The following is a 16,519-nucleotide window of genomic DNA, read 5'->3' as shown; positions in this document are numbered from 1 at the left end:
GGGAATTTGTCCCCACGGGGATTTATCCTTCGAACGGGGATTTTTGCCCCATGTAAATCAAAACTTTCTGTAAAATTAATTCTTTTAATTGTAAAAAACTAATACGTTGATAAGTATTATATTTAACAATTTGACTATTTAATTTCAGTAGTTAATTCATTAAAAAGGCATACTTTAAGATAAGAAAATATAAAGTCTAACAATTTCTTGTAAAATTTAAATTAAGATTTAAAAAGTAAATTGATATGAATAATTAAATATGGTGAATAACAATTTCTTGACAAAAATTGGAGCATACTCATGGATTTCAAAGCAATAAAATATAATCATCATTCATGCTACATTGCTGCAATATGCGTCTACGCCATTCACAGTTCAAAAAGCTTGTGAACCATATATTTCCAATTTATGAATAACTGGTTACAAAATATACAACCTAAGAAAGGAGATTCCCCTTAAACATTAGAACCTTGGACAGGCCCAAGGCATGATAATAATGTTGGATTGTTGTCATTGGAGTACTCAGACAACTCCAACAAGAATTAATACAATAATTATATTCAATCTTAACATAATTTATTAGGTAAATTGCTTAATTATTCAATTGTATAGAGGTTTAGGTTTAGTTAGCCATGTTAATTAATTAACTTTTCATGAAATTAACATAATTAAATTCAATCTTAACATAATTTACTAGGTAAATTGGTGAATTAATTCATAAAACACTATCTCCACTACAACTAATAAAATTAGTCCATTTGTAAAAGGGACAAATCACATTATTTAATTAAGTTTAACATCATATTTAATCGATGAATTAATTAATTACAAGGATAATTGAATTTATGTAATTTGTAAGTCGTTAAGCAATTGTGTATATTCTTATATTGGTTTGTAAATTGTAATAATCTAATTAAATTTATTTTTGGGCCATGTCCCATGTATTATTATTTTGTGAAATTCACAGAGTAATAATACATATATTTAATTATAAACTCTCTCGTTTAAATTATTTTTCTATAAATTTAATATAAACCTTAGAAAATATTATAAAAGTATATATCATAAATTTAGATACATTACTTAAAATTATGATTTAAACTTTAATTTTATATACAATCGCGTAAAGGAAACAAAAAAAAATATTCTCAAAAAAGTGGGGCGGCTGGGGCTCCACAGGTCGGGGCGGGGCGGGCTGGGAATTGTGCAATCCCCTTCCCCGGCCCGTCCTCGAATGCGGGGACATAACTAAGGACCATCCCCGACCCTATCCTAGTTTTTTTCGGGGATTCCCCAACCCATTCGGGCCGGGACGGGACGGATCCCCATGGGGCCGGGGCAAACGCCCATCTCTAAATTGGGTTGATAAATGAAGGGTAATTCCATAATTATAAAACTATAACAAGGGCAAGTAGGTAATACAATGAATCTGAGGATATTTTGTAATTATTGAAATAACGGAGGACAGAAAAATCTTTATCTTAAAATGATACTTGTGCTATCCTTGACAAACTTTATATCCAATTTTGTAAGTTTCTTCTCAAATTATCAAATACACATAATTTTGATCATTCATTAAAAAAAAATATATATATTTCTTGTTGATGCTTGATTTTGACACTAATGACTCGTACGTGTGAAGTACTAAATGGACTTAGAAATCACATGTGATATAGAAGTGCAAAATGAGAGATGGAGCGGGTAACACTTTTAAAGTGGTTCAGATGCCTCAAGGCGAATCCTACGTCCACTATGATTATATTAATAGTGAGTTACAATCAGGTCGCATGCAGCGAGCTTAATTATAATCGAGAAAATAAATGGAAAGAAAGGGAGAGGGAGAGAGAGAGAGTTTAGATAGTGAATGAGCCAATCTTGTAAATGGAGGAGAGCCCTCAATTTATAGTGAGAGGATCCAAGATGGCAGTTATGATTTTGCGTGTGGGCAAGTGTGGACCGTGTGGTACAATTCCTAACCCGCTTCCCACTGGTTGCTTGTACGAAAGGTATCCTTAAATCACGCATAGCTTTAGCAAGTGGATAATTCCCAACCACTCATAAGCCTGGCGTTCACCTGCCTTACTGATGATGGCTTACCCCCCTTGTCCTTGTGGGACATGGCTACATCCAGGCGGCAGAAAACCTTCCTGAATTCTTATTGGTTCTTGCTGACACGTGCTTACGCTAGCCCTGATTCTTGGGCATAATAGAAGCCCCCCAGTTTTTAAGGTTTAAGGATTAAGCCTTGAGAACTTCATGATTATGCCGCGACTTGGGTGATCCCAAGGTGACGTTTGATCGAGCTACGTGGGTCCCTGAGAACGGTACTTAGCGACTTGGTGTAGCTTTTTTACGGCAGGTTCAACGACCTAAATCAGGTCGTGATCAGTGTCGTATCAATATGTCCTGAGCCTCGACTCTATCTTGCGACCTGAGAAAGTTTTATCACCTCTCTTATCAAGAGCGAGGAGTCGTGTTGCCTTGAAACAAACGGGCGGTGAAGAGTGTTAATTCAAACAACCTCTTCAGATGTTATCCGTTACGCTTGATGGTTCACCGAACCAATAAAATATCCTTGATTTTGACAGACTTGTCCATTACATAATAAGTGCCAGTTATGAGCATTTAATGCGAGCCATGCTAAAACGACATTCTCCTTCAGGGCATTAAATGAGGATAGGGGCACATTTAATGTGGAGGAGGGTAACTGTGTCGTCGTTTAGTTATTCCAATGGAGGGAAATGTCGATTGGCATTTCTAAAGCTTAGGAGTTACTCTTCTCGCAGATTAACGACACGTGGTTATAATCAATGGCAAGGACCGTATCCCGCCCAAATGTCACTTGCTCAGGAGACCTAATCGATGCCTTTTTGCTTATAAAATCTGAATTTCGCTTCAGACTCGTTGCCACAAACCCTCCTTCTCAGAAAGAGAAACGAAGCTCTCGCAACAGTCAGCCTGCCTTCTTCCGTTGATGCACACCGTTCGTTATGACAAAAAGCTTTTCCCATGCTGCCAAGAGGTAAGAAGAGTTTCTCTCTCTCTTTCATCCATCATCGACGGTTCTGTACGACTTGTTTAGTAATGCCAGGTATAGGCTATCTAGTGGGCTTTCACAGTGCGTGTCCCCAGATAGTGGTGAGGAGAGGGGTTTAGTTTTCCTTGAAGGTGAGAAGTTTAAGGCACAGATCCTTGGGGGTTCACTCCCAAAAGGTTTTTGAGGGTTTTGCTAAGGTTTTAAAAGGATACATTAGGGTTCCCCTTCTCCTTCCACGTCACTGTATGGAACATCGTACGAGGACTGAGCCTTTATCTTTCTTTTATTATATATTATCACATATATTTTTTTTTCGTCGCTTATTTTTCAGACCTTAGGAACAATGGATGCTTCAGCGACCGGGGGAGCCGAATGCACGAGCTAGCAGGGGCCAACCGCCCAAGCGGGTCCAGTGCCAGAGACCTTGTCGGTGATCACCCGAGAGGAGATACAAAAGGCAGTGGACCAATACGCGCTTAGCATGAATGTCTACCAGCACAGAAACCGTACAGCTCGGAATCCCCCAAAGGGAAAGGTCGCGATCTTGGAGACGATCTTTAAGTGTGGGGCGCTGATACCTTTTCATCCCTTCGTAAGGTCGATTCTTAACCGCTTAGAGGTCGCGCCAATGCAGTTAACGCCTAATGCGTATATGATAGTTATTGCTACGTATATCGCATGTGGCAAAAATGACCTTGGCGAGCTGACGGCATTGGAGTTCGCGTGCTCTTACTATATGAAGAAAAGCAAAGACAAGGATTCCTTCTACCTCTCGAAGCGATCTACGATCGAGGGAGGGATATTCAATTACCTCAGCAACATCGAGGCTTATGAAACTAAGTTTTTCTTTTTTAAATACGATGGCGTCTGCCAATTTAGGGAGCCAAGTATGTCTTTCTTTTCCATTTGCGAGCTGTTATACCTTTGGTTTTTGTATCTGATGAAACTTTCTGTCTCTTCGCAGGAAATAAGACGACCAGGTTGGGAAATCTAAGAGATTAAAACCGAATCGTCACATTTGGCGGTCTTCTCGACCATTGTCGCAACACGAAGCTACTCGTGACCACTGCTAATTTGAGGAAGTACGACTTTTTCAACTCGGAAGCATCCTTAGAGTCGGACTGTAAGTATCGCTCATACTTAGAATACTTTTTGGTTGCCTGCGGTGACCTGATTACTAACATTTTTATGGTGCGCAATGATCATGCCGCCCAAGGTGCCAAGAAAGTTCGTGCTTCTCCGGGTCGCCCCGACTAAGCCAGTCGAAGCGGTTTTTGGTGATATCCTCACAGGAGGGATACAAATTGGTGCTGAAGGGTGAAAACCTCCAGAGCGACATAAGGAAGCTCCTTGGCCTGCGGCTGCTTGCCCCCCCAAGCAGAAGACCGCAGGCCAAAAGACTAAGAAGAGAAAACAGTTGCAGGCCGAAGAATCGGAGTTCGAGTCAGAGGGCACTGGGGTGCAACCTTGGAGTTCGCAGCCTTACCAAATACTAATATTCTTAACCTAAACAAAATCTATTATAATTTATTTTAAAAAAAGAGAGAAAATCACTCCTATTTTTTTTTTTTAAATAGTGTATACAGTACAGGGCCAGCCAAAGTCATTGTTTGCCTCAAACTGTTATATGTGGAGAAAGAATATATTGTATATAAATTTTTAAAGCTTTATCTTTGAATATATAATAAGATTACTAAGCTTAAGAGAATCCAGAAAAGTGAGCGTGCACTAAACCTGTTCTCTAAATTTAATGTTGATCTTCAAGTTACCTATTTATATCTATTATATTTTATATTTTATATCAAATTTACACGGGTAAATTTTAAAAAATATTTACACGTGTAAATTTTAAAAAATATTTATCTGTTAAATTTAGTATAAAATAGGTATAATTTAATATTTACCTATTTTGCAAAATATGTGTAAATCCAATTTATATTAGGCCAAACGACTTGCGCATACCCAAGGTTTGCCGTAACGACAAAGTGATACCTAAAAGGTTTGGAAACGACAAACAGATACCTTCCTTCATGTGCTGTTAGTGATTTCTGTTTGTTAACAGTGAAAAGACTAAAATGCCCTTGAAAGTTTGATAGTTTACTTTTTTATAAATTTAAAAATTTCTTAAAACCCCCTAGGTTTGCTAATTTAACTAAACACCCCCATATATAAAAAGTTTGTTAAATGATAAAAACATCCCCACCACCTGCACTGCCAGATTCCGGCCACCACCACCAGAATCTGGCCGGAAATTGCAGTACGACACAGATCCAACGAGTCTGTGTCGTAACGTAATTTCCTAGCCAGATCCCGGTGATGGTGGTCGAAATATAGCACTGCAGGTGGTGGGGGTGTTTTTGTCATTTAACAAACTTTTTATAAATGGGGTTGTTTAGTTAAATTAGCAAACCTATGGGGTTTTTTTAGAAATTTTTAAATTTATAAAAAACTAAAATATCAGACTTTCAAGGGCATTTTAGTCTTTTTACTATTAACAAACAGAAATCACTAACAGCACATGACAGAAGGTACTTGTTTGTCGTTTCTAAACCTTTTAGGTATTAATTTGTCGTTACAGCAAACCTTGGGTATGTGCCAGTCGTTCGGCCTTTATATTAAATTTACATTAACATTTTTTATTAAATACAGTAAATATTTACTTGCAAAATACGTGTAAATCAAATTTATATTAAATTTGAATTATAGCTATTTCGCTGGTAAATCAAATTTAATAAATAGGAGTTCATTCTCTCTCTCTCTCTCTCTCTCTCTCTCTCTCTCTCTCTCTCTCTCTCTCTCTCTCTCTTTTTAATTTTAAATTTAATATAAATTTATTATAGTAAATTCATTAATTTTAGCCTTTTAGTATAATAATTTTAAATGTATTTGACTAATAAATTTATTAAAATATAAATGTATAATATTTAACAAACGGGATGATATTTACCATCAAAGTATAATATTTCCTTTTATAAACTACTGAATTAAATCTAAATGAATCAGACAAAGATGCTTTAACTAAAATTATTTTTTGATTTATATTTCATTTCAATCTCCTAATTTAAATGAAGTAAAAAAAAAGTAACAATAATAAATCCAAATATAAACAAAAACATGGAAAAATCGTACATTACTTTCTAAGTTATCTCATAGTAATTATGTGTTAAATTATCTTTATATATTCTGATATGTATGAGCTAAATTAGACACATCCAGAGGGGCACTTTAAAGTAAAACAAATTTAAAAAAAAAAAATTTTAGGAACTTGATAAAGTTGCGTTGCCTTGAAGAAAAATAAAATGCAACGATTGCAAAAACCCAGTTTGTTTAGATTAGTTTTGACAAGCAGCTTTGCATTAGTTTCTCTTCAATGGCGGATAAAGCTTCAGGTTTAGATCGAGTCCTTCGCTCCATTGAATGCAGGAAAGTTGATGAAGCAGGACAACGTTAATACTAATAGTAGCGACAGCAATTTGCAAATCACGTGTTTCTCTGACCTCATCAATGATGTCACTCTCAATTTTCTAGTCCAAGATTGGCATTTGGCCTGCCCCGCCCGAACTGGGTGGGGATTCCCTAAAACAGTCGGGGGTTGGTCTCTGGGACGGAGGTGGTCATGGCCCGAAGGAAAAATGAATTAAATGATTATAGGGAGAACGACTTACACATACCCAAGGTTTACCAAAACGACAAGTTGGTTCCCAAAAGGTTTTGAAACGACAAATAAGTACCTTCCGTCATGTTCTGTTAGTGATTTCTGTTTATTAATAGTAAAAAGACTAAAATGCCCTTGAAAGTTTGATATTTTAGTTTTTTATAAATTTAAAAATTTCTAAAAAACCCCATAGGTTTACTAATTTAACTAAATACCCCAATATATAAAAATTTTGTAAAATAACAAAAACACCCCTGCCACCCGCAGTGCCAGATTCTGGCCACCACCTCTGGAATCTGGCCGAAAAATTGCGTTACGACACAGACCCATCGGATCTGTGTCGTAAAGCATCGATCTAGCATTTTCTGGCCAGATCCATGGCTGATTTGGCCGGAAAAGGCCAGATCGACGGCCAGATCTGGTCGTCGACGCCACAGATGGAGTTTTTCGGCCTCGACGGCCAGATCAGCCGCGAATCTGGCCGGAAAAGGCCAGATCGGCACATTACGACACAGATCTGATGGGTCTATGTCGTAACGCAATTTTTCGGCAAGATTCCGGCGATGGTGGTCGGAATCTGGCACCGTCGGTGGTGGGGGTGTTTTGTCATTTAACAAACTTTTTATATATGGGGTTAATTAAATTAGCAAACCTAAGGGGTTTTTGAGAAATTTTTAAATTTATAAAAAACTAAAATTCAAACTTTCAAGGGCATTTTAGTCTTTTCACTATTAATAAATAGAAATCACTAACCAAACATGACGGAAGGGACCTATTTGTCGTTTCAAAACCTTTTAGGTACCAACTTATCGTTTCGGCAAACCTTAGGTATGCGCAAGTCGTTCGGCCATGATTATATTATTTAAATATCGCTTATCATGTTATTACGAACATAATTGTTGTTATTTATATAGAATTTAACTTAAATTCTATTTGATAAGAGGCATAATTAATCATTTATCAAATAGACATAATTTATCGTTTGATAAGAAATGTTATGCCCAAGAACCAAGGCTGGCGTAAGCATGCATCAGCAAGAACCAATCAGAATTCAGGAAGGTTTCTGCCGCCTGGATGCACCACGTCCCCCAACGACAAGAAGGGTAAGGCCATCGTCAGTAAGTCAGGAGAACGCCAAGCCTATGAGTGGCTGGGAATTATCCACCTGCTGAAGCTAGGCACGATTTAAGGATACCTTTCATACAGGCAACCAATGGAAAGCGGGTTAGGAATTGTACCACACCCGCCCGCATGCAGAATCATGATTGCCATCTTGGATCCTCCCACTATAAATAGAGGGCTCTCCATTTTATAGGATTAGCTCATTTACCATCTAAACTCTCTCTCTCTCTCTCTCTCCATTTATTTTCTCTATGGTAATTCAGCTCGCCTAATGCGACCTAATTGTAACCCACTATTAATATAATCACAATGGACGTAGGATTCGCCTTGGAGGCATCCAAACCACTTTAAAAAGTGTTACCCGCTCCATCTCTCATTTTGCACTTCCATATCACGTGTGATTTATAAGTCCGTTTAGCACTTCACAGGTGCGAGTCGTTGGTATCAAAATCAAGCATCAATAGTTTGGCGTTAGAAGGAGGGTGTGATTTAGTATCTGCTCTTCATCAGAAACCTCTGACCAATTCCGTCCACTGGCCAATGGCTCGTGGTTTTGAGACAGAGTGACCCAATGTCGACAATGAGGAAGTCCCCCAGGTATAGAACGACACTTCTCCTGAAGTGCCGCCAGCCTAGCAAAGTATCATGGCGGATATTCCTTCGAGCTCACAACTCGACCCAACCATAATAAATTACCTGGGTAGGTTCAACAATACTCTCCAAACAGTTAGCTGAAGGTGTTAGTGTATATTAGTGTATGCCCTAGAAACTATTCTTGTTGTCGGTTTCTGAGCGTTTTGTCTTGTATCTATATATATATATATATAAATAATAGAAGAAAGAGTTCTTCAATTCATATATATAAATTGCTTCCTTTATTCAGTCATGCATTTAAAATAAAGTATGTATATGAATTGTCTAGATGATTCATTTAATCGGTAAATGAATTATCGAAAAGGGTTCCCTACGGAAGCAATATAATTTAGGCAACTATATTGCACAGTAGGCATATCGGATGCTTCCGAAAGATATCATGAGTTGATATAAGTACGGATGACGATGATAGTCATGTCATTGGGGCATTGGTATGGATTAGCGGTTGATGAACTGTTTTTCGAACGTGACCAAATAACGACAAATCACTTGAAAAAGCATGTAGTCAATGATTTATCGTTTGGTTATATCAGTGCACGATGTAGTCCTTTGACCTGAGACATTGTAGTTGGATTCGATACGAATGCGTATGCGTATGGTTCATACGGTGTATAAGTACGAGACTAATCATGTTTCGTATAATAAAGCCTATTTAGTCGTGCGTTGTTCATATGCGGAAACGAATGATGGTCAAGAGGGGATCTATTGACTCGAAAATATAGGATTGAGATTACCGCTGACTGCATCCGGATTTGAGTTCCTAGACGAATGTCGATAAATGTCGGAAATCAGAAACTCTGGCCAGAGTCTATTATTAGTCATACAAAAGCAAGTTTGTGATGACGAGTTCCGGACATATTGATCGACGATTTGGTAGAAGATCGAGTTTAGGATTTTGATGTTCTATGAATCTGTGCTCGATTAGGATATTTCAATGGAGGAACTTTACCTACATGGTACGTATGATCTAAAATGGGTTCGATGAAGTATTTCTTCATCGTGGTTTAGGGACTATGGCACATTGCTAGATGTTTATCATAGTCGTTGGGCCTTCGGACAGGTTTTCGAATTTATCCAGAACAGGCTCATGCCTAATCCACGGTGGACCTACATGGTCACACTAATAGCCTTGAGAAGTTAGAGAATGATGAGAGAGAGAAATGATTATCCGAAGAGGGCTAGCACCTTCCAAGGGTAATGACGGGATTTCTATGGTAATAGTTACATAGAAAAATATGTTTGTGACATTTTAAGGGTTAAAATGGTCAAGCAATGATTAATTGTATTTAATTATTATATCCTAAAGCGTTAAGATTAATGAGATGAACAAAAAATAACCTTTTAATAGTTAAAGGGTAAAAGGGTAAATTTATGGGTTGTTAATGTAAACTAGTTTAGTTTACATGGGCCCTTGAATAATATTGATTATTCAAAGGGTAGCATAATAAATTTGTGGGGTCCCTTTTTAAAATAAGATTTTATTGGGCTTGGAAGTAAAAAATAAATAATTACAAAATTGCCCAAGTATATATAAATGCAAAAGGTTGCATTTTAGTTCATTATTCATTTGTTCACTCAAAAACAAACTAAAAGCTTTCTCTCCCTAGCCACGGCCACTCTCTAAATCTCTCAAGGTGGTGTTAAAGTGTGGAGGTTTTATTCTTTTGAGGCTAATCTTCATCAATCCAAAGCAAAGGAGTAGGTATAATCTCTTTTCAAGCTTTGCATGAAAACCGGTTTTGTGAATCCAACCTTTTATGTTTTCAATCATCACTTCCACCACTCTTCATGCATGCTGATCTTTTAAAAGGCTGGACCGTTTAGACCAGGTCATGCCACCAAAGTCTAATGAGGTGGTGCCACAGCCAAAGATGTTTACAGGTCGCGGGAAGGCGCGAAAAAGGGCAAAGGCCAGAACTACACGCACTATAACGCGTAAAAGTAAGGGGAAACATGGCGACCAGTGAACCAGAAGGCTCCGAGGGGCTAGTGAACACCGGTCGTGCAGCGGGTAGAATACCCATGGCATTGCAACTTGGTAACATGTTGCAGCCTGAGCCGTCTCACGCCACGTTGTATGGGCACACCTGTAAAAGTGCAGGCCGGGGGGACTCCCAGCCTCATCAAAGTAATGGTCCCGACCATCATCACCGAGGGAACCACCACCATCTGCAGGTCAGTTTTGACCACCGTGGGGGTCAGGAAAATTCCCCGAGGCATTCGCTACCCTCACATAGCTCTAGCTAGCGTGTGTCAGGGAGTGTCGAAGCTTTCTACCAAGCAGTGGAAGGGCCCGACCTTCGGTCCTACCTCAATCGCAATCGTGAGGGTCGAACTCATGTTGCAGAAAGTAACCCCCTGATAGCTCCGCTATCTCAGATCGAGGAGTTGCAACAGCAATTAGATCAGCTCAAGGCTCAACAGAACGAATAGGGTAAGGTCGCTAAAGTGTCCCTGTAAACCCCGCGTTATTATTCCAATGCCTTAAGGTATGAAATTTACTTTTCAAGTAATTTTCTTTTTTTGAATGGAAGGGTAAAATGGTCAATTTACATGTATTTCAAGATGTGGCCATTATAAAGTGTAAAGGATGATGTCATTGAACTAGGGAGGGGTTTTACAGTCCCCTTTCTCTCCAGTAGTACTAGCTACTCCTCTCCCAGTGAGATTTTAGGATGCCTGACATGCGGGCGTTCGACAGAAAATCTTATCCACAGGACCACCTCTATGAGTTCAATGACCTTATGAAACTCCACCAAGTCTCCGACTTGGCCAAATGTCCCTACTTACCAGTGACAATAATTGCCCATGCCAAGCACTGGTTCAGGTTGCTCCAAGCAGGGACAATAAGCTCATGGCAACAAATGAGCTCGTTATTCTTAAGTTACTTCCGAGCAAACAAAAAGTTCTCAATGCCGTTGAGCTATCTGAGAAATATGCGGCAAGTGAGGGATGAGTCCCTCCAATCTTATATAGATATGTTTTACTGCAAACTCCACAAAGTGGCTCACACTCCTGAAGAGTCCGTTTGGACTCTCATTATCGTAGGGGTTCACCCGCAGACTAACTTATGGAAAGAGCTACAGTCAGAGGATGATGTTTCCCTCACTCGTTTCTACGACCTTATTAAGAAGTATCTCTGAATAGAAAATTCTGTGGCTAATCTCAATCGCCACAACCCCGGGTCGTCAACTAGTGTTCTCAGTCGGGGGGAGAATAGTAGAAGGGCTGATCACGATTGGGCTAATGATAATCAGCGAAAATGGAAGAAACGACGATTTGAGCCCAAAAAGTCTCACGCCTCAGTTCCTTGTCACGATCGTGACAAGAATCAGTACACTCCTTTGAATGCCTCGGTATCGACAATTCTAGATAAATCAGAGAAGGCCAGCCTGCTCGAAGAGCCGGAGCCCATGAAGAATCCCCCTTCAGCCAGGAACAGCAAAAAGTACTGCCGCTATCACTGGGACAATGGGCATCAAACTGATGAGTGTCGGGCTCTCAAGCAAGCAGTTGAAGACCTCATCAAACAGAGGCACTTCAAGAAGTATGTTGACAGTCCAACTAGGGATCATTTTTGGGGGGCCCTACCTCGCGGGAAACTCTCAAGGTGCCTAGAAAAGGTATGCTCGGGAAGCTCACCATGACCCATTGAGTGTAATGAGCATGGCGTCGCGACCTGCAAAGATCCATAGGAAAAAAGAAATTACCTTTTCTGAAAAAGATGCAATACGACTGCATCACCCTCACGATGATACACTCGTCATCGCGCCTAAAATAGGTCGGTGCGAGGTCCACAGAATGCTGGTCGACAATGAGAGCATCGTGAATATCTTGTTCCAACAAGCCTTTGAAAGATTGCAACTAGACGAGGCAAACCAGGGATCACTTGATTCCTAAGGGAACGATTGCACTCCCTGTCACGTTGGGAGAAACCAATGAAATGACAAAGGTGATGAAGTTCTTGGTGGTAGATTGTCCGTCCGCCTTCAATGACATCCTGGGACGACGTCTACTACGAAATTTTAATGCTGTCACCTCTATCTACCATCTAAAAATAAAGTTCCCCACCCCAACGAGGATTGGGGAAGTGCAAGGATCCTAACGTGAATCTCGCGATTGCTACATAAGGGCAGTCCAGATGGCGTGCAAGTGAAAGGGGAAGCCAGTGGGCGCCCCCAAAGATGCCATGACAATCAACAGGATCGAGCCACGACCTGGACCAGCAGAGGATAACATGGATCCTCGCATCCAAAAGTGTCCTCATAGCGGGACAGTTGAGGACCTGTCTGTTTACTGTATAAGGATTATTTTCAAGGGGCCCCACCTCGTGGGGAACTCTCAAGGTGCCTAGAAAAGGTATGCCTAGGAAGCTCGCCATGACCCCCTGAGTGTAATGAGCATGGTGTCATGACCTGCTAAAATCTGCAAGGAAGAAGAAATTACCTTATCTAAAAAAGACGCAATACGACTGCATCACCCCCACGACGATGAACTCGTCATCGCACCTGAAATAGGCCAACGCGAGGTCCACAGAATATTGGTCGACAATGAGAGCACCATGAATATCCTGTTTCAGCAAGCATTCGAAAGAATACAACTGGACGAGGTAGACCTAAAACCTGCCTCCTTCCCCCTTTATGATTTTACTAGGGATCATCTAATTCCCAAGGGAATGATTGTACTCCCCGTCACGTTGGGAGAAACCAATGAAGTGATGAAGGTGACGGAGTTCTTGGTGGTAGATTGTCCGTCCGCCTTCAACGGCATCCTAGGACGACCTTTACTATGGAATTTCAAGGTTATCACCTCTATGTACCATCTAAAAATAAAGTTCCCCACCTCGACGGGGATTGGGGAAGTGCAAGGATCCCAACGTGAATCTCACAACTGGTGCATAAGGGCAGTCCAAATGGCGTGCAAGGGAAAGGGGAAGCCAATGGGCGCCCCCGAACACGCCATGACAATCAATAGGATCGAGCTACGACTTGGACCAGCAGAGAATAACATAGATCCTTGCATCCAGGAGTGTCCTCACAACGGGCCAGTTGAGGACTTGTCTAAGGTGTCGGTCGATGAAAGCGAATCGACTAGAGTATTAAGAATCGAGAGCAATCTCAACTCATAGCTCGTCGAAAACCTGACGAGCTTCCTTAAAAAAAAAAAACGTCGATGTTTTTGCATGGACTCACGCCGATGGTCGGGATCAACCCGAGCGTAATATGTCATGCTCTAAACATTGACAATGCAGTTAAGCTAGTCTGCCAAAAGAGAAGGGCAATGGACCCTAAACACTATGCTGCCCTGAAAAGTGAGGTGGATAAGCTCATCTTAAACGGGTCTATTCGAGAGGCACTTTACTCGAGCTGGGTTGCCAACCCACTCTTAGTAAAGAAACCCAATGGCAAATGGCGGATCTGCGTCGATTTCATTGACCTTAATAAAACTTGTCTAAAGGATAGCTTTCCCGTGCCGAGGATCGACTAGCCCATTGATGCCACTTCTGGGCATGAGCTGCTGAGCTTTATGGATGCCTACTCGAGATATAATTAGATTCCAATGTATGCGTCAGATAAAGAGCATACCTCGTTCATTACAGATCGGGGACTATATTGTTACAAGATCATGCCCTTTGGCTTGAAGAACGCTGGGGCAACTTACCAGCGGTTGGTTAACCGTATGTTTTCCAAACAGATCAGCAAAACAATGGAAGTCTATGTTGATGATGAAAGATAGATGCATGGAGAATCAAGCATATCATACTATAACAAGTATAGTCATAGTTTAAAAATAAATTTCAATCAAATTGAAATAAGTAAGGTAGAACATGTTACCTTAAGCCCTTAGCAACCTTGGAGACTCTTAATTTCAAGAGAAATTAAGCAAAAGAGTATCCACACCAAGGGAAGAAGAAATTTGACCAAGAGGGAGATTTAGGGTTCTTAGAGATTTTTCTCAACACAAAAATTGATATATCATTTTCTTTATATAGGAATCCTTGTAAACAATTCAATAATTGTTTTGGACTTCCTTAAACAATTCCATAATTGTTATGAAGTTGTTAAACTTCTTTAAATGATAACATTGGATTAACATTTAATCACAATTAACAATTTAACTCTTAAATTGTTTACATAACAATTTAACCCTTAAATTGTTTACAATTACAACCCCTTGTAAAATCCAATTTAATATAAAGAAAATGATTAATATAAATAACTTTATTACCTTTGGTAGGTGCTAGCCAACCTTGGATAATCAACTCTCTTTGGCTATTTCTTCATTCTCCTTAGTTTTTATGTGTGACCTCTTAGGTTCACTGTGGCCTAGCCGTGGGCCCAATATCACAGTCTATTTCGATATGTTTTGTCATAACTCTTTATGAACAAAACTCCCACTGATTATGGTAGGCATCTAGCAATGCTCCATAACCCCTAAGTCACAATGAAGATATACTCCAACGAACCTTTTACAATCATACACGTTGTATAATCAAATCCTTCCGTTATCTAATCCCAATTAAGAATGGATTCATGGTATGTCAAAATCCTTATCTTAATTTTAATTTAATACATATGGAACGTGTCACTATGAAACAACCTTTCATGTAACATTTTGTATACCCCGGCCGGAGATTTCCCTTTTCCAATGTATCTTGACATTTGTCTAGGAACTTGATATCAATCTATACCAAGTCAACGGATCCCATCTTGACTATCACTTGTCCTCACACATAAACAACACATGGCCAAATCGGCTTATTAACACATGGCATGATTAGCCTCATGTTTATACACCATATGAACCATATGCGTTTATGCAGAATCCAACCGTGATATCTCAGGTCTAAGGATTAATAATACCCTAGTACGATCTTATGATAAATCATTGACTACATTTTAAATGTCCATGTGATTCATCATAAATGGCCATATTCGATAAACAGTTCACTAACCGCGTATCCATGCTAATGCCCTAGTGATATAACTTTTATAATCACCCACACCAATACCATCACATGATATTCTACGGAGGCATTCAGCATGCCTACTATGTAATATTATTGCCCAATTAATATTACCTATGTAGGGAATACTTTGATGATTTTGATCTTCTAAAGATTTGTATCATCCGGACATTTCACATGTAATACATATATATAAATGAAGCAATAAACCACATGTGAAATAAGAACACTTTCTTTTATTGATAAGATAAAATGTATATACAAACTATATACATTCACATATATATACAAAACATAATGCCTCGGAACCGATGACACGATTGGTTCCTAGAGCATACACTAACAGATGACATGCTAGTTAAGTCGCATGCCACTTCAGATCACATAGCGCATTTTTCCGAAATATTCGACGTACTCCAAAGGTACAGAATGAAACTAACCCTCTCAAGTGCTCATTTAGGGTATTCTTAGGAAAGTTTCTGGGGTACATGGTTAACCAACGGGGAATCAAAATCAACCCCAAAAAGATCCAAGCTCTCCTCGATATGAAAAGCCCCGCTAGCAAAAAGTAGGTCCAGAACTTGAATAGCAAGATAGCGGCTTTAAGTCGCTTCATATTGAGAGCAACATATCGTTGCTTGCCATTTTTTAATATGCTTAAGGCCAACAAGAAGTTTGAATAGACTCCAGAGTGCGAACAGGCCTTTCAGAGTATAAAAGAACACCTCGGAATACCACATCTCCTGTCTAAGCCTCTTCCCAAGGAAATTTTACTTCTATACCTATCCGTCTCCCAACATGCAGTCAACGCTGTCCTCATCCGGGAAGAAGGCAGAGTTCAATGGCCAGTATATTACGTAACCAAGCGACTGCTAGACACTGAGATGCAGTACCCAGAGATGGAACAATTAGCTTATGCCCTGCTGATCGTCTCTGTCGAACTAGTCGTCACGGCCACAAAATTAAACCTAAATATCGTAGTTAGTAGTAAGCAGGGTCGTATCCATAGAGAGCAAGACTACAGACCTAATGTATGTTTGAGTTAACAAAAGGGAACTTGACAAATTGATTGATTAAAACTAAG

The 16,519-nt window shown here is 39.6% G+C and overlaps 1 protein-coding gene across 1 annotated transcript; it reads left to right on the top strand.

Moving 5' to 3' along the window:
* The first annotated feature begins 13,029 nt into the window (after nucleotides 1-13,029).
* On the top strand, nucleotides 13,030-13,596 carry LOC116146807. Its single transcript, XM_031432259.1, has one exon. It carries the CDS (start codon nucleotides 13,030-13,032, stop codon nucleotides 13,594-13,596), a length of 567 nt encoding a protein of 188 aa, XP_031288119.1.
* The last annotated feature ends 2,923 nt before the right edge of the window (nucleotides 13,597-16,519 follow it).

The sequence above is a fragment of the Pistacia vera genome, unplaced genomic scaffold (genome assembly GCF_008641045.1).
Source record: "Pistacia vera cultivar Batoury unplaced genomic scaffold, PisVer_v2 Contig1152, whole genome shotgun sequence".
Classification (NCBI taxonomy): Eukaryota; Viridiplantae; Streptophyta; class Magnoliopsida; order Sapindales; family Anacardiaceae; genus Pistacia; species Pistacia vera.
Note: the sequence above shows the minus strand (reverse complement) of the source record. Positions and strands in the feature narration are given on the sequence as shown.

What these genes read in the sequence shown, in the direction of transcription:
- LOC116146807 (XM_031432259.1), top strand. Translation starts at nt 13,030, where the DNA reads ATGAATATCCTGTTTCAGCAAGCATTCGAAAGAATACAACTGGACGAG.